Source organism: Heptranchias perlo, chromosome 26 (assembly GCF_035084215.1).
Source record: "Heptranchias perlo isolate sHepPer1 chromosome 26, sHepPer1.hap1, whole genome shotgun sequence".
Taxonomy (NCBI): Eukaryota; Metazoa; Chordata; class Chondrichthyes; order Hexanchiformes; family Hexanchidae; genus Heptranchias; species Heptranchias perlo.
In genome coordinates, this window is record NC_090350.1 from 36,902,705 (window position 1) to 36,922,334 (window position 19,630).

Here is a 19,630-nt window from a genome sequence, read left to right on the forward strand (position 1 = left end):
GGTGCCAACCTGGTGAAGCTACAACTCAGGACTACATGCATGCTAAACAGCAGAAGCAACATGCTATAGACAGCTAAGTGATTCCACAACCAACGGATCAGATCAAAGCTCTGCAGTCCTGCCACATCCAGTCGTGAATGGTGGTGGACAATTAAACAATTAACGGGAGGAGGAGGGTCTGTAAACATCCCCATCCTCAATGATGGCGGAGTCCAGCACGTGAGCGCAAAAGACAAGGCTGAAGTGTTTGCAACCATCTTCAGCCAGAAGTGCCGAGTGGATGATCCATCTTGACCTCCTCCCAATATCCCCACCATCACAGAAGTCAGTCTTCAGCCAATTCGATTCACTCCACGTGATATCAAGAAACGGCTGAGTTCATTGGATACAGCAAAGGCTATGGGCCCCGACAGCACCCCGGCTGTAGTGCTGAAGACTTGTGCTCCAGAACTAGCCGCGCCTCCAGCCAAACTGTTCCAGTACAGCTACAACACTGGCATCTTACCTGACAATGTGGAAAATTGCCCAGGTATGTCCTGTCCACAAAAAGCAGGTCAAATCCAATCCGGCCAATGACCGCCCCATCAGCCTACTCTCAATCATCAGCAAAGTGATGGAAGGTGTCGTCGACAGTGCTATCAAGCGGCACTTACTCACCAATAACCTGCTCATCGATGCTCAGTTTGGGTTCCGCCAGGACCACATGGCTCCAGACCTCATTACAGCCTTGGTCCAAACATGGACAAAAGAGTTGAATTCCAGAGGTGAGGTGAGAGTGACTGCCCTTGACATCAAGTCAGCATTTGACCAAGTGTGGCACCAAGGAGCCCAAGTAAAATTGAAGTCAATGGGAATTAAGGGGAAAACTCTCCAGTGGCTGGAGTCATACCTGGCACAAAAGAAGATGGTAGTGGTTGTTGGAGGCCAATCATCTCAGCCCCAGGACATTGCTGCAGGAGTTCCTCAGGGCAGTGTCCTAGGCCCAACCATCTTCTGCTGCTTCATCAATGACCTTCCCTCCATCATAAGGTCAGAAATGGGGATGTTCGCTGATGATTGCACAGTGTTCAGTTCCATTCGCAACCCCTCAAATAATGAAGCAGTCCGTGCCCACATGCAGCAAGATCTGGACAACACCCAGGCTTGGGCTCATAAGTGGCAAGTAACATTCGCGCCAGACAAGTGCCAGGCAATGACCATCTCCAATAAAAGAGAACCTATCCACCACCCCTTGACACTCAACGGCATTACCATCGCCAAAACCCCCACCATCAACATCCTGGGGGTCACCATTGACCAGAAACTTAACTGGACCAGCCACATAAATACTGTGGCTACAAGAGCAGGTCAGAGGCTGGGTATTCTGTGGCGAGTGACTCACCTCCTGACTCCCCAAAGCCTTTCCACCATCTGCAAGGCACCAGTCAGGAGTGTGATGGAATACTCTCCACTTGCCTGGATGAGTGCGGCTCCAACAACACTCAAGAAGCTCGACACCATCCAGGACAAAGCAGCCCGCTTGATTGGCACCCCATCCACCACCCTAAACATTCACTCCCTTCACCCCCGACGCACTGTGGCTGCAGTGTGTACCATCCACAGGATGCACTGCAGCAACTCTCCAAGGCTTCTTCGACAGCACCTCCCAAACCCACGACCTCTACCACCTAAAAGGACAAGGGCAGCAGGCACATGGGAACAACACCACCTGCACGTTCCCCTCCAAGTCACACACCATCCCGACTTGGAAATATATCGCCATTCCTTCATTGTCGCTGGGTCAAAGTCCTGGAACTCCCTTCCTAACAGCACTGTGGGAGAACCTTCACCACACGGACTTCAGCAGTTCAAGAAGGCGGCTCACCACCACCTTCTCAAGGGCAATTAGGGATGGGCAATAAATGCTGGCCTTGCCAGCGACACCCACATCCCATGAACAAATAAAAAAAGTCTTCTAGACCTAGATTAAAAAAAAACTCCAATAAAAGAGCCAGGGAAATTCAAGACCCTCTTTAATTAACATTAATACAAATAGATGTTATTAAGACATGATTTTCAAATTCAGCAGTGAATGAGTCCACTGTTTTTCCAGTCTTGGCTGCTGTACGTCTGCAACAAGAATCCTATAAATTTGATATCAACAGTAAAGCACAGGGTTGTTTAATTAGCTAGTGATGGGTCAGCCCCCTGTGGTTTTGCGATATTTGATTATTAAGTCAACAAAAATTCCCTTCAGGTCAGATCAAGATGAAATTATCAGCCCACATACAATGTTGGTGAGGTAGAAAATCTGAGTAAACTGGGTGGATTTGCAGATAACATATCAACCACATTAAACCAGGACCATTTCAATAAAATCTTTGACTTGAGGGGGATTTTTATACATTAGAGCTGAATTCATTTGAACTCCAGCATACAAGCAACATCTTAGTCAACACTAACTGATTTTATTGAAGAGATTATATTGCATTAAATTATATTACATATATAATAAAAAAATTGATGAAATGTATGCATGATCTTTTCTCCCCCAAGGTAAATGTGGATCTTTCATAGGTAAAAAGTTAACCCTCTGAGGATTGAGTATTTCTGCACCAAAATGGAAAATATAATCAGATTGTAATTTTAGTATTTTATATGAATACTGTGAATTTTTTTTGGGGGGGGCCTTTTTGAATTCTATTTTGCACCCATTTATTATTAGCAATCTGCATAATTTCTATTTTGGCAGAAAGAAAATATGACTTCTGAATTATTTAAAAACCAATCCCTCTTTACTCAGATGGTTCTTTAAATTTGATAAGTTGTATTATCTTTTGTCTTTACTATAATACTGTACAGTTACACCACGCATATGCAGACCTGATCTGAGCACATTTTTACAAGGTCCCAATTTGTCCCTGACTTAGTACTGTTATAGCAATTCTAATCATGTGCAGGGCAGGTTAGAAGCCACATTCTCCAACCTGACCGACTGCACACAGCATTGGGTCAAATCAAAACTTCCTCTACACTCGTCACTTTTCAATGGAAAGCAACAACAATCAAAATTCAAAAGGATTTTGGGGAAATGAAGAAGAATCAAGTTTTAAAATTATATTAAGTCTCCCTTAAACTGTCTGTAATTCTCTGAATTTTTGTACTAAATGTAAACCTTATCTGGTAAACCATCTCACTCATAAAATGCAGGGTCTGCATTGAGAAAGGGTGCAATTACTTTTCTGACTAAAATTTATGCCGATATATTATCAGGTCACTCAGCCAGGAGAGTAGTTCTTAACTCTTTGATTTCTGCTGTTGTGTTTGATCTGTTTTCTCTCAAAAGTTGTTTGAAACGTAGCCGTGATCATTCCGGCAAATGAAGTGTGCAACTAACTGGCCATTACAGATCATCATCAACAAGCCAACTCCTGCAGCAAAAGCAAAAAATAAACATTCATTAAGGCATGTCATCTTATCACTGCTTTAAGATTTAAAAAGTATGATCTTTCTAATTCAAAAATAGTTTACATACATAGAATTACTTAGAATTACAAAGAAACTAATTGTAGTATAAAACGCCTTACACACACTCACACATTACAACTAAAAGTACTTCACATATGTACATTTACTTAGCAAACATCTGCCAGCTTTCAGTAACCAAGGAAGTAAAACACTCATAATGATCAAAAAAACACTTGCACACTCTGCTTTTCATCTTACTGTTTTACCAACAAATGCACAAAAAGGTTAAAGTTCACATGCGTACGCCATGAGTATTGAGATCACATGCCCAACGACAGTGCCTATTATTCATTTTTTATTTACTAATCAGAAATGGAATTATCCACATCTGGATTCCCAATTAGCCACAAGTGGCCAGTGGCTAACCTATTGGACAACACTATCATTGAGAATATTGCCTTGTTCATTGACAGGTGTCCATTAATCTTAAGGTATGCTCAAGTTTTGAACATGATGACTTTGTCCCTGGACATGGGGTAAGGAAAATATATGAAAATATAGTTTAAAAACAAAAGAGATAATCTATTTCCTCATCGTGCTCAGTACCACATTTTGCATTGATCCATTCCAGTTCAGGGCTCAGCTTAGGATTCTTTGAACTGATCTATATGAATTAAAAGCCAAGTTATTTTGATTGGGTTATGCAAGCAGTAATTACAGTATACTAAGTATACCATCATTTATTGAGGGGAACAATTTTTGTTCTAATGCAAACCATATATTAGAATAAACTTATAGCCCAGGATTTTCTGCCGGAGTGAGGTGGAAGTGTTTGGTAGCCTATGGTTTTCTCCTGTTATCCTAATACTTCTGTTATCACTTATTGTCATTTATTCATAGCTTCCTGCCTTTTTTTTAGGTCCCCTTTGTAATGATATTTATCAGCGTTGCTAAACCTCAGAAGGGCATATTATCGATAATCAGTGCGTGCTGGTTCCTAGTTAAAGGCAGAGACATGGCTGCTGTGCAGTAGATTAGAATTATTTTATTGAATTTACAGTATCATGCCGATGTTAGTAAAGGAGGCAGATACTGGATCATGGCAACTCAGAAAAGACTCTAACAAAGTAATCTTGAGCTCTGCGATGATAAGGATGGACAGTTGCTCTGACCTCCGACCTCTGCCAATCTGTAACGAGGCTGATACAACAACCCGAGCTGGTTCTCTTTAAAAGTAATTCAAACTGGGCCTTCCCTAATGACTTAACTGAGATTGGGGACATGTCATCGGTAGTGGTGCTTTGTCACTCCATGTTAGAGCAGATTGGTGAGCCAACCCCTCCTCCCAATCACATATTGAATTGTCATTGCTTTTACAATTCAGTTATTACTTGGCGGAGACCGACAGAAAAGAATCCAATTGTATTGATATGCAGACAAAACCGGAATCATTCTCTGAATTTTTGTACTAAATGTAAACCTTATCTGGTAAACCATCTCACTCATAAAATGCAGGGTCTGCATTGAGAAAGGGTGCAATTACTTTTCTGACTAAAATTTATGCCGATATATTATCAGGTCACTCAGCCAGGAGAGTAGTTCTTAACTCTTTGATTTCTGCTGTTGTGTTTGATCTGTTTTCTCTCAAAAGTTGTTTGAAACGTAGCCGTGATCATTCCGGCAAATGAAGTGTGCAACTAACTGGCCATTACAGATTGGTGAGCCAACCCCTCCTCCCAATCACAAGCCACAAGGATATAAGCAGAATGCCTTACTGTTATAGGGCTTAAATGCTATGCTCCTTTCACATTCTGTGCTACTTACAATTTTTTTTTATTATTCAGGCTAACTATAAAAAGCATCAGATCAGTTTGGTAAATATTCACGTTATATCTTTAGAGCTGTATGAGAAATTCAATGTTTATTGGAACAGAACAGGCTGATTTAGCTGCTCAGAATTTGGAAAACTGGCAAAAGAATCCACCACACATTTATAAAATTCATAAGAAAGGCTGCTCAGACTTACCCAAAGCCAGCCACCACTGCCATGCTAAAGGAAACTCAACCATCACTGTAAATGAAATCAAATCTGGGATTTATTGAAAAGGTCGGACATTCTAATGTGTAAGACAGGCTCAAGAAATCATCAGATCTTGACATAATATGGATATGTTTAAAATCAATGAAATTACCAATGTAGGCTGCGCTACAATTATTAAGTTCTATTGAGGCTTAAATATTGGTTCCAACAATGCTAAGGTTTTACTGTAATCAAGGTGAGCAGTGAGTATAAATTGGTAGAAAAAAAATCACAAATCTCCATGGTAATTCTGAATGAAGACTCTGTGGTGGAATGTGTAGCACCACAGGAGTACGGCAGTGAGTAATCAAACCTGCATCTCTCCGAGTGACTGATCTCAGCCATTCTTTTATTTTTGGGATGTGGGCGTTGTTGGCAAGGACAGCATTTGTTACCCATCCCGAGTTGCCCTGAGAAAGTTTGAGACAACTGAGTGGCTCGCTAGGCCACTTCAGAGTCAACCACGTTGGTGTGGGACTGGAGTCACATTTAGGCCAGACCCAAGACTGGGTAAGGATGGCAGATTTCCTTCCCTAAAGGACATTGGGTTTTTACAACAATCCAACAGTTTCAAGTACATTTTTACTGACACTGAATTCAAATTCTCAAACTTGCCACAGTGGGATTTGAACTTGCATTACTCTGGATTATGAGTCCAGGCCTCTGCATTACTTGTCCAGTAACATAACCACTACACTATCATACCCATTTCTATGTATACCCGGTCTGGTAGGCCTCCTGGCAGCAATGCTCGAGGGGCATGCCTGGAGCCCTGCAAGTTGGTTGGTCACCCTCTCAGTGACAAGAGCTGTGTGGCCCAGGGGTACTGACCAGAGGAGTGAAGAAAAGTTAAAGAGTAGCATACACATGGGAAAAAAATGGGATATAAAGCCTAAATAAGCTTACTGAAGCACTCCAATTAGCTGAAAGTTTTATCATAAAGCCTGATCTATTTCCCCACTGTTATTGAGCACTCACCTGCTGAGCTCAGTATGATGTGGATGATTGCGACAGAGATTGAGTAATCCCATACCCACTTCTTAACTATTGCTGCAAAAAGCAGGCCACTGGTAAAATATGTAAGCTCCATGGACAGCAGGTTCACTGGGAGAATCAGAACAGAGAATACAAATTGATCTCAAATCTGTAACTCTATTAAAAATGTAGCAAAAATAAATAAAACAGACTCTTATAAAACCCCTTTTTTCCTAATAAGAAAACTCATGATGCATTACATATTTTTACAATTGAACTTACATTTTATTTGAAATTTGCGTTTTTTGGCCTCATCGAGATTACAAGAGTCAATTCAGTGCTGAGGAATGGAAGGTTTCCCCACTTCGAATCCGCAATGTCAGCATTGGGTACCCGCAGATCAGGTGTGGCACAGTTAGATGCCGAGCAAAGATGTTCTTACTTTGCAGTTCTGACTTGCAGAGAGCGGCACTATATTGGTGTCCCAACGCTGCTCCTCTCCACTTACATGCCCACGCGTGCCGTTCTCCATCAGATGCCTGGCAGTGCCAGACCCAGCAAATCATGTGTCACCTTCAGAAGACCCATGGAAGAGAGGTGCTCTGCCACCACTATCTAATTTCTTTTTAAAAGAAAATACGACTCTGATTCAACAATGGTTTGCGGCAGAGAACTCCATATGCTAACCAGCCTCTCCCCACCTACGTCGGGTGTTTAACCACCTTTTTGCTGAAGGAAATAGTTGTCCCCAAGAGTTGTTAAAAATCCCAATGTAAAACCGTTTCTTTGAGAGATATTAAAATAGAAAGTTACAAATAAAAACATGAAAAATAAGAAGTGCTGGAAATACACAACACCATCTGTAAACAGAAAAGACCGATAGGTTAGTCTTTTCAGCATTTTCCAGCTGCCAGTTGGAGCATTATATCCAGTTCTGAAAAAATGTCTGCATTTCATAGAATTATAGCACAGAAGCAGGCCATTTGGCCCATCGAGCCCATGCTGGCTCTTTTTAAGAGCAATTCAGTTAGTCCCATTTCCCCGCTCTTTCACCACAGCCCTGCAAATTTTTTCCCTTCAAGTATTTATCCAAATTCATTTTTGAAAGCAATGACTGAATCTGCATCTACCAACCTTTCAGACAGTTTCAGATCATCACTACATGCTGCATAAAAAAGTTTTTTCTCATGTCACCTTTGGTTCTTTTGCCAATCACCTTAAATCTGTATCCTCTGGTTCTCGACCTTTCCGCCAATGGGAACGGTTTCTCTTTATTTACTTTATCTAAACCCTTCATGATTTTGAACACTTCTATCAAATCTCCTCTCAACCTTCTCTGCTCTGAGGAGAACAGCCCCAGCTTCTCCAGTCTATCCACATAACAGAAGTCCCTCATCCCTGGAACCATTCTATTAAGTCTTTTCTGCACCCTCTCTAAGGCCTTCACATCCTTCCTAAAGTGCAGTGCCCAGAATTGGACACAACATTCCAGTTGTGGCCGAACCAGTGTTTTATAAAGGTTCAACATAACTTCCTTGCTTTTGTATTCTATACCGCTATTTATAAAGCCCAGGATCCCATATACTTTTTTAACTGCTTCCTTAACCTGTCCTGCCACCTTCAAAGATTTGTGCACATATACACCCCCTTTAGAATTGTACCATATATTTTATATTCCCTGCAAATTTGCTCCTCTATATCATTCCCACTAATTGGTGGCCTATAGAATACACCCAGTAGTGTAATGGCACCTCTATTGTTTCATAACTCTAATCAAATAGATTCTGTCCTTGATCCCCCAAGGATATCCTATCTCTCCAGCACTGCAATATTCTCCTTAATCAATACTGCCACCCCCCACCCCTGCTCCTTTTCTTTCCTTCCCTATCTTTCCTGAACACCTTGTATCCAGGAATCCTGCCCTTTTTTGGGTCAAGTCTCCGTTATCGCCACTACATCATATTCCCATGTGGTTATTTGTGATGCAGCTCACCAACCTTATTTACCATGCTTCGTGCATTTACACACATGCACTCTAAATCTATCTTAGACTGTCTCGAATTCTGTCTTAGTCTGATCCCACCTAATACTGTACTATTTCTTACTCTAGTGCTATCTGTCTCTCCCAATCCTTTGTGCACCTTGTTTCTACATCCTGGTGCCCATCCCTCTACCAAATTAGTTTAAACTCCTCCCCCACAGCACTGGTGATCCTCCCGGTGAGGGCATTGATCCCAGCTCTGTTGAGGTGCAACCCATCCGTCTTGAACAGGTCCCTCCTGCCCCAGAACTGGTCCCAATGCCCCAAGAATCTGATGCCCTCCCTCCTGCACCATGTCTCTCGCCACACATTAACCTGCCTTATCTTCCTATTTCTGTACTCACTAGCGTGTAGCACTGGGAGCAATCCAGAGATTACTACCTTTGAGGTCCTGCTTTTTAATTTCCTCCCTAGCTCCTGAAACTCTAGCCACAGGACCTCATCCCTTTTCTTTCCTATGTTGTTGGTACCCACATGGACCACGACTTCTGGCTGTTCCCCTTCCCCCTGCAGAGTGTCCTTCACCCTAGTGTTAACCTGTCTTTTCTCAACCGATGCTGATGGATCCACTGTTTGGTTTGAGAACTTTCCAGTTTTATTTCTGATTTCCAGTATTGATAGTTTTTTTTCTTTTTATTTCTAACAGAAAGTTTGTTGAGTCCAGTTTAGAATGTTTTAATTTTGTGATGTGAGCAGTCTAGTGTGAATAATTATGACATTCTCCTCTCTACCTGCTGACAGTTGGACCTAAGTGAAATGTCCAATCGCTAATCAGCATGAAGCCACAGCATAAAGCAGTTGTAAATTGGCAGTCTCAGAACAGCAATTACAGTTAGAATGGAAGTTCGTCCACTCATGATGCAGTAGGGGGCACTTCTCTAAAGTTAAAATTGATGCATATTATTGGGATGAGGCAGCATCATTAGCAACTGGAAAATACTTGGTTGCCAACTCTAGGTACCCAAAATAGAAGCCTGTTCCATTCCGCAGTACTTACACCGCTGACTTTGATAAAGTACTGTAATCTACAAGACCACTTAATCTTCAAAACAAGTGTGCTTTTCTTACCTAGGTACTTAGAGCTGGACTTCGATGCTTGCGTTTTAAAGTCAAATGGAATTAACCCATCGAATGAATCAAGTCTGCAAATATAAGTGATGGAAACAATCAGTTTGAGGAACTTGCCAAAGTTACCAGTCCCAGCGCATGCTGCTCCAAAGAACAAGTTCTGCTTAAAGTTACGTACAAACACACGAAAATGACAGACAGGAAAAGACCAGCTGATCTATCGAGCCTGTTCCCATACAGTCTTATTGCACTGAGCACATGATCCCGACCACTCTACACCCATCAATAGCCATGTAATCTCCTAGGTGTCTTTTCCATCTCTCTCCTGCAATTTAAAATCAATTTATGTGCCAGTAAACCCAGTAGCAGTGTTGCCAAAACTCATACTTTCGACAGCCGCACTGTTACATAGAAACATAGAAAATAGAAGCAGGAGTAGGCCATTCGGCCCTTCGACCCTGCTTCGCCATTCAATATGATCATGGCTGATCCTTTATCTCAATACCATATTCCCGCTCTCTCCCCATACCCCTTGATGTCTTTTGTGTCTAGAAATCTATCTAGCTCCTTCTTAAATATATTCAGTGACTTGGCCTCCGCAATCTTCTGTGGTAGAGAATTCCACAGGTTCACCACCCTCTGAGTAAAGAAATTACTCCTCATCTCAGTCCTAAATGTCCTACCCCGTACCCTGAGACTGTGACCCCTCATTCTAGATCCCCCAGCCAGGAGAAACATCCTCCCTGCATCCAGTCTGTCTAGCCCTGCCATTTTAATGAACAAGGTTCATCAGGATGGAAGGTAGCAGGAGAAAGTTTTTCTCATTCTGTCCTTTCTTTCCCTGTGAATCATGCACATTAAAATAATTGTGCCAAATTAATGAATTTCTGGAATTCCCTCCTTAAACTTGATACTTACAATTTAATCTCCCCTCCTCTTTGTCACGTGTGTAAAGGAACTCTCGTGCTGACCATTAAATTAAGTTAATGTATGAATAGGTTGTGTGATTAAAAATTTCTCCTAAACTGCTGTGTGCATCTAAAGAGTGGTTTTGCAACTTTGCACTCCCAATGGGGAGTCTTGCCCACCTAGAGCACATATCGGAAATTCCAGTACTCGATTTTCTGAGCATTTCATGGCTCCCTGTATAAAACGTGAAGTTGGAACATTATCCTCGTAATATCAACATAAGTGATTTCGTAGTGGGGGGGAGATTTCCCCTGTTGCTATGTATCAGCAACATTGTTAAAACATGGTGGGAGGGTTTCCATTGATTGATTTGTAATGGAAATCCATTTGTTCTATTGGGCTCCAAAACATTCTTTTCGGACACTTTTCCAATAGGATTAGTGTCCAGAGGAAATCATCCCCCTGTACGTCTTACCTGAATGCACCAAAGCAGACACTTCCAATCATGTAGTAGAGGGTGAAGAATACCAGCAAACATTGCAACAAATTTAAGAGGACAGTCTGAAAAAAATGTAATGAGGATTAGGTTTTATTTGAATTGACCATTCAACTGTGTGACAAAATATCATTGCCTGTTAAGAGTCCCTAGGAAGGGGACCATCGAGTGGTGGAGGTGGGCTAGCACCTACGATTCCCCCCATCTGCTGATTTCCCAAATTCAGCAGTGTCATCGTGGGAGGCACCATATGAAGGTTCTGAGTTTTCTGCCTGGAAAGAAATAACAGAAGAAGGGCCTCCATGAATCGGACTCTAACATTTCCCAGCGGCATTGATGGATCTTGGGGAGTAAATCAGACACCTGCACATCACACGAGAAAGGGATCTGGGCAGGTTCAACTACTCGGCTGGGACTGTCGGGATATCTGCTGATACCCTCATGAGCTGACGTCTCTCCCCATCTCACTGAGGTGCATTGTTAGTGTGATATAGAGAGAGAGACCCAGGAAAGGGAGCACATGTCTTAAAACATAGAAAGTCTCAACCTCAACAAAAAAAACTCAAAAGTTTCCATGACAACAAAAGAAATTCAACAAGATGGTAAGTCACAAGCACTGGAGCCTGGAAATATTTTCTTTACTGTTGGACTACAAAGCTAAAATCCAGCAAATATTCAGCAGGGGGAAAGCATAAAGACAGTTGGTAATACTTGTGCCTCTGAGTTAGAAGGTTCAAGCCTCTGTCCAGAACCTGAGCTCATAATCCTAGGCTGATACTTTACTGCAGCTTTGAGACTGTGCTGCATTATTACACGTGCTGACCTTTGGATGAGATGTTAAATTGAGGCTCTGTCCACCCGATGTTAAATATTCCACGATATTTTTTTTAAAGAAGAGCAGGCAATTCCATTCTAGCCAACATCCGTCTCCCAACTAACATCGCCAGAAAAACAGATCAACTGATCATTCATTCTGCTGCTTTCTGTGAGATCTTTTCATGTGTCAAGTCACTGCTGCATTTGCTTAGATAACATTTTTAAAAAGTAATTTTTGCGGAGTGTTTTAAAATGCTATATGGGTCTGGAGAAGGGCGAGTCTTTCTTCTTTCAAAAGCATTCCCCTTTAAAAGAAAACATACCTAATGGAAACAATTGTGCTGCGTCAGTGCACTAATTGCTGTAAAACCGCCACAATGCGAGATACTGAATGTCAATGAGAGAACAGTATAGTCCATACAATCTACACCTGCAACTCATACAGTTTAAAAAATTCTTCATTTTTTAGGGGTGTCTGCTCTGTTAAGAAAATATAGAATTCAACATTCATTTTATAGTTTAACAGTCTGCCCTCTCCATTTTCACCATTACAAATATTAGCTCTTAATTGTCAATGCACTTGAGTAAATTCAGTGTATATAACACCCCTGAACTTTCCTATTATAAATGGAACACAAGGTTGCAAAAAGTAATCTTTGGTAGTACTCTTGCATTAATCTTTAAATGTATATGCATCTGACGAATATATAGAGGTGTGGAAGGGGGAAGATCATAAATACTTAATAAAAGCACATTGTTCTGCAATCCACTCCGTTTCCCAGAAATGTAACTTTATTTATTTAGATAAAACAGGTTTATTGCAGTCTTAGCTCCTTTCATTTTTATTCAGTCATTATATTCTGCGGTTTGCAATTGTCAGAGAACAGTGAATGTATGTTTTATATACTATCATGCATTGAAATGGGAGAACAAGAGCTTCCTTGCTCTTCTTTGAATAGTACCATGGGATCTTTTACATCCACCTGAGGGGGCAGATGGGACCTCAGTTTAACATCTCATCCGAAAGACGGTACCTCCGACACTGCAGCACTCCCTCAGCACTGCACTGAAGTGTCAGCCTAGATTTTGTGCTTACACTCGGCTGCAGAAGGTGAAAATCAGCCAGGGGTCCGGCTCAAGATCACTGTCCAGTGACCCCTGCTGGAAAGTGCCTGGTATGGACATCAGGATCAACTCCAATGCCAATCGAATTGCCTGCTGATGTTCACTGTGCAGGCTGACTCATGAAGAATGGGTCCTTGGGTGAATTAGCAGGCAGCTGCCAGTGCCCACGGAGCTATACCCAAGCATGAGTTACAGCCATCAGGAAAGCGGGAAAACATGGTGTGTCACACATGTGAATATACCAGCTAATGGTTACTTGTGCACAGCACTTTGGCAACCAATCCCAGTGTACTGAAAGGATCAGCCAAAATCATTTCTCACAATAAAAATTCAAACTTTAACATTTTGAAAGCATAATTTTTTTCGGTCTTGTCTCTTTTAAAAAAAGTGATGGCCATTTTCTATTGCACAAAAGCTGTGTTCTATTTCACTCACACATAAAATATCAGACTTTCAGAATCATAAAGTAAGCCAGCTGCAATATCTTCTCTGCACTGTAATTAAAAATGATAATTCATTGTAATAACCTGACATATTTTGGACTGTTTTCAAAGTTTATTTTATTCTTATGAACAATCTCCATAGAAGAAATGAATTATACAGATGATAGTGCATTACTGAATTAATTGACTTGCTTCAAAAATTTTATGGGTTCTTCACTCTTCTCTATTAAAGGTTATCGCCTGTAAAATGTCCCATATCTATCGCACATATGTGAGGTTTAGAAGGGAGTTATGCTCAATGGTTTATTGATCTTGACAGTCACTTCTGTATCTACTTTCCACTTTTTTTAAACTGGTGGTCTACCATGTTGAACAGCCATTGTGGCAAGGTGCCTCTTGTGGAGGGGAAAGGTAATCAGAGGGGAGGTTGTTTCCAAGGTTATTCCCAAGGCTTTTGAGTAACCATCACAGGGTGGTATTGGCAGAGATCAGGGAGCATGTAGCACACTTGACATCTCAATCAGTAATATCAAGGTCTGAGTGGACCAGGGGGAACTGAAATAAAATAGGATTTCGTCTCCTTTTTTGAAAAAAAAAGTAATCTCGTTGGGTGTATATTGAATTAAAAATGAAGCTCCTTTTAACTAATTAAAAATGTTCAAAATTTGCTTCAAAACCATGATGCCCAAATTCACCTGACAATTAAATCAAAAATGACAGTGTGAGTTCCAATGATGGTTCACATGTTCTATAATATGGAGCCATACAGACCAAAAGGTCCCAGATTCCACCCCTGGTCTGTGATGAGTTAACAGATCTCACCTGGAGTCTCAACAGGAGTGCTTTAATTGGCATCAATGTTCCTGACTGGGGAAGGGAAAAAAAATCAGCCACGTTCTCTCGCTCATGATCTCTGTCCAGTGGCCCCTGCTGCAAAATGTGCTATATGTGTTAATTGGGCGAGGACAGCATTGGGCTCATCTGTGATAAACTCTGTGGTGGAATTGCCTACTGACATATACATGAGGAATGCCCGCATGTGGGAAGTGCCAGAGAATTGTCAGTCCCTGTGGAACTTGACCCCAGCAATAGTTAGTAATTTCAGGACAGCAAGGGAGAACATTGGGGTAATAAATGTTGTGGTGTGAAGGCAGGGGTTTAGTCACAACCATTTAAGAGAACATTCCCTGCCTTCTTCTTACACTAGATTTGAAGTTCTTGGGCTTGGATTTTTTTTTCATTGCAGCCAGGCACCGAATTTCATCGGTGCTGATCTCCAATAAGCTGCAGTCTGCTTACAGGCCCTGGAAATGTTCCCTCTTTTATTGTGTGTACTGTTTTTCAAAAATAAAAATATAAAAAGATATGCGGAAAGAACAGAAAAATGAGCTTAGAATAGACAGCTCCAGTTACAGAGCTAGCACTGGCAAAGGGGCTGATTGGTCTCCTTATGGAATTTCTATGATTACATTCTGTGATGTTAAAATAAAAACTAAGAATCACTTAATGCCAGGGAAAAGGTTTGGAATTTCTAGTTCAATTTTATGAGGAAACAGTCTCAGAAAATGTTGCACCACAATTCCATCGATAATTAGACATGTTAGTAACCAATGTTGGAATAACTTTATCTCACTGAGGTATTTCATTTTATTTTGTAACTTGAAGTAACAAAATTGCCCTTTACAGCTGTACAATGTGTTATCTGAATTTGAGTGGTCTCGACAGATAAATGATTAAACTAGCTTTACATGTATCGTGAGGTGCTGCTGGCTGTTAGAACATCAACACAATGTGTTATAGACTCAGGGAACGTGTATTTGACACCCATTTCTCTGCGTTCCCAATCTCAGCTCTGCTCCTTTGGGGGCCAGCACCCCTGCATGGGAGCAAAAATTAGAAAGGGAGTCTCCATCATACCATTCCTGGCAAGGAGAAAGAATTTGAATTCATAGAATTCACTACCCCAGGATGCCCCAAAGCGCATTACAACCAATTAAGTACTTCTGAAGTGTAATCTGAAGTAGGAAACACAGCAGCCAATTTGAGCACAGCAAGGTCCCACAAAGAGTAATGAAATAAAGGACCAGGTCATCTGTTGGTTGAGAGATAAATGTTGGCTAGGACAACTTGCCTGCTCTCCTTGCCGTAGGATCGTTCACGTTCACCAGAGAGGGCAGATGGGGCATTGGTTTAACGTCTTATCTGAAAGACGGCGCCTCTGACAGTGCAGCACTCCCTCAGTACGGCACTGAAGTGTCAGCCCAGATTATGCGCTCAAGTCTCTGGAATGGGGCTTGAACCCACAAACTTTTAACTCAGAGGCAAGAGTGCTACCCACTGAGCCAAGGCTGACACAACTAACCAATCATACATTGCAATAATCAGGGTGCAAGCTGCCATCCTCCCCTCTCAAGTGCAGGTGGCAGGCCCAATGAGATAGCGACTTGCTGAGAAAATTGGGCAAGAGGGTTGATGTCTTTGGAAGAACAATAAATCATATATACCATCATTTGGCATTATTAGTGTGAAACTAATATTGTGATTCTATTGCCAACAATCTATCAATTAAAAATATACATGCTTCAAAAATGTTAATGTTCACAGTATCCAAAGTGGATACCTAAAATGAGGGTGGATTCAGCAGACTGCAGCTGAATTCTCATGACCACCCGCACTCCAAAACAAACAATAATAAAATCATTTGTCTATATGGGCACTGTATATTTATGTGTACCTACATGTACCTTCCAATGAAGTTATACTACATTTCCGTTTTTTTTTTAAATCACATAGCTCCTACAAAGTGGGTGGGGAAGTAAGCTGTGAGGAGGACACAAAGAGTCTGCAAAGAGATATAGACAGGTTAAGTGAGTGGGCAAGAAGGTGGCAGATGGAGTATAATGTGGGGAAATGTGAGGTTATTCACTTTGGTAGGAAGAATAGAAAAGCAGAATATTTTTTTAAATGGTGAGAAACTATTAAATGTTGGTGTTCAGAGAGATCTGGATGTCCTCGTACAAGAAACACAGAAAGTTAGCATGCAGGTACAGCAAGCAATGAGGAAAGCATTTGGTATGTTGGCCTTTATTGCAAGGGGGTTGGAGTACAAGAGTAAGGAAGTCTTACTACAATTGTACAGGGCTTTGGTGAGACCACACCTGCAGTACTGTGCACAGTTTTGGTCTCCTTATCTAAGGAAGGATATACTTGCTTTAGAGGTGGTGCAACAAAGGTTTAATAGATTGTTTCCAGGATTGAGAGGGTTGTCCTATGACGAGAGATTGAGTAAAATGGGCCGATATTCTCTGAAGTTTAGAAGAATGAGAGGTGATCTCACTGAAACATATAATATTCTGAAGGGGGCTTGACAGGGTAGATGCTGAGAGGATGTTTCCCTTGGCTGGAGAGTCTAGAAGTAGGGGGCATAGTCGCAGGATAATTGGGTCAGCTATTTAAGATTGAGATGAGGAGGAATTTCTTCACTCAGAGGGTTGCGAATCTTTGGAATTCTCTACTCCAAAGAGCTGTGGATGCTGAGTCGTTGAGTATATTCAAGGCTGAGATCGATAGATTTTTGGACTCTAGGGGAAATCAAGGGATATGGGGATCGGGTGGGAAAGTGGAGTTGAGGTCAAAGATCAGCCACAATCTTACTGAATGACGGAGCAGGCTCGAGGGGCCGTATGGCCGACTCCTGCTCCTATTTCTTATGTTCTATTATGTTTAATATCACAGAGTGAAACCAAAATCAAATATACTGTACTTTTGCAATCCCCATTTTGAAGAATATATAAACTCTTGACATCGCAAGGCAGGATTCCTCTTGTGTAGGTTAATATAAATTCGTTAGTGAAGACTTCCTCTGTCCGTTAGCTCTATGGAAATCTAAAAGTACATGTCCAATTTCCCTAGAAATACCGAGGAAATGTTCAAGGTATTAAAGATGCTGTTATTTATACCAGAGGAATTTTTACTCCAGATGTTTAAAAGAAAATATACAAAATATATATTTATATTAATAATGCAACAAAATTATGACATCGAAATTCCCCATTCTCACTCAGAATGATACAAAACTCACAGTTAGCCCTGAGACTACATTTTTTTTTAAAAATTGATTTTGCAACAACAACTTGCATTTATATAGCGTAGTAAAACGTCCCAAGGCACTTCACAGGAGTGTTGTCAATCAAAATTTCACACCGAGCCACATAAAGACATATTAGGACAGATGACCAAAAGCTTGGTCAAAGTGGTAGGTTCTAAGGAACATCTCAAAGGAGGAGAGAGAGGGAGAGAGGTGGAGAGGTATCGGGACGGAAATCCAGAGCTCAGGGCCTAGGTAGCTGTAGGCACAGCCGCCAATGATGGAGCGATTAAAATCGGGGACGCGCAAGAGGCAAGAATTGGACGAGCGCTGAGATCTCGGAGGGTTGTAGGCTGGATGAGGTTACAGAGATAGGGAGGGGCGAGGCCATGAAAGGATTTGAAAACAAGGATGAGAATTTTAAAATCAAGGCGTTCCCGGACCGGGAGCCAATGTAGGTCAGCGAGCACAGGGGTGATGGGAGAACGGGACTTGGTGCGAGTTAGGATACGGGCAGCAGAGTTTTGGATGAGCTCAAGTTTATGGAGGGTAGAAGATAGGAGGCCAGCCAGGAGACCATTGGAATAGTCCAGTCTGGAGATAACAAAGGCATGGATGAGGGTTTCAGCAGCAGATGAGCTAGGGCAGGGGCGGAGACAGACAATGTTAGTGGTTAGTCTATGGAATCGGTGGCTAGGGAGCGGAGTTTGCTGCGGGAATCAAAGACAATGGTATCTTCCTTCCCAATATTTGGTTGGAGACTTCTACTTTTATTTTTCTACATGACTATGTGTGTGCTGAGTAATTAATAAGAAATGTGAAATCCTCTCAGTATTTCCAAAAGGAAAACACTGATCTGAAAATCCTGCATTATGTGTCAAATGCCATATGAATATATAATACAATCTGATGCAACCGATTTTGGAAACCAGTTTTTTTTTCGACATACAAACTTGCAAAATAACATTGTTTATATTAATTTAATTGCAAGACTATCTAAAGGTGTGTCTAACCCGTTACTGCGTCTCTTACACAAACACTGAGCAGAAGCAGGGTTCTTAATTTGTTCAGACAGGGGAAATGTTAAGTATTTACTTCCGCTACCAAGAGAGGATCACAAGCTGCGCTCCACCATTCATCCTCATCTGTTCAAAACAAAACAGCAAATAATCCGAGCGTCTCCTAATGTCGTTACCTTAGTCCCAGCGATTCTGCCCTTAAAGGCCATGTAAATGTCACACAGATTTAGGAGACTTTGGATCGTATCCGTGAGTCATTCTTTCCCACATTTGTTCTTTTCCATTTTGCTTCCAGATTCGAGTGAGTTTCTCTCCGTTGTGCTCGACTCAAAGAGAGAAACAGCGCCGACCACAGATCAAGAAGATAACAGGGACCTAATTCCCATAACTGCCCCTTCGCAAGTTTTATTTATTGCAAATAATATTTTAGCTTAGTTTTTAATTGAGGTTTTTGCTCATAACATCACAGATTCTTCCCCCCGCATGTTAAAATTTAACTCGTTTGACCCAGATTCTGACCTCTGGTTTAGAAGGTTGGGCAGGGGACCGTCTTAAGCACATAGAAAAAGACTGACTTGCATTTATATAGAGCCCTCCACGACCTCAGGAAGTCCCAAAGCCCTTTACAGCCAGTGAAGTGCTTTTGAAGTGTAGTCACTATTGTACTGTAGGAAACACAGTGGCCAAATTGGGGCACAGCAAGGTCCCACAAACAGCAATGTGATAATGACCGGATCATCTGTTTTAGTGATGAATATTGGCCAGGACACTGGGGAGAACTCCCCTGCCCTGCTTCAAAATAGTGCCATGGAATATTTTATGTCCACCTGAGAGGGTACACAGTGCCTTAGTTTGACATCTCATCTGAAAGACAGCACCTCTGACAGTGCAGCACTCCCTCAGTATTGCACTGGAGTATCAGCCTAGATTTTGTGTTTAATCACTGGAGTAGAATTATGAACCCACAACCTTCTGGTCAGAGGCAAGAGAGCTACCCACTGAGCCAAGGCTGACCCCTAATTTACTCCACGGTTACTGCAGTACTGGGGAAGGGCTGCATTGCTCCAGGTGCCCTATTTTAAATTAGATATTAATCCAATGTCCTGCTTGCCTGCTCAGGTGAA

The 19,630-nt window shown here is 41.7% G+C and overlaps 1 protein-coding gene across 1 annotated transcript; it reads right to left on the reverse strand.

Moving 5' to 3' along the window:
* Nucleotides 1-1,994: 1,994 nt before the first annotated feature.
* On the reverse strand, nt 1,995-18,827 carry tmem244 (transmembrane protein 244). The gene is made up of 6 exons (XM_068007042.1): nt 18,683-18,827; nt 10,996-11,081; nt 9,612-9,685; nt 6,506-6,631; nt 5,474-5,518; nt 1,995-3,410 (listed from the first exon to the last, which is right to left on the reverse strand). The coding sequence occupies exons 1-6, from the start codon at nt 18,713-18,715 to the stop codon at nt 3,319-3,321; spliced, it is 456 nt and encodes a 151-aa protein (XP_067863143.1). The 5' UTR covers nt 18,716-18,827; the 3' UTR covers nt 1,995-3,318.
* Nucleotides 18,828-19,630: the final 803 nt, after the last annotated feature.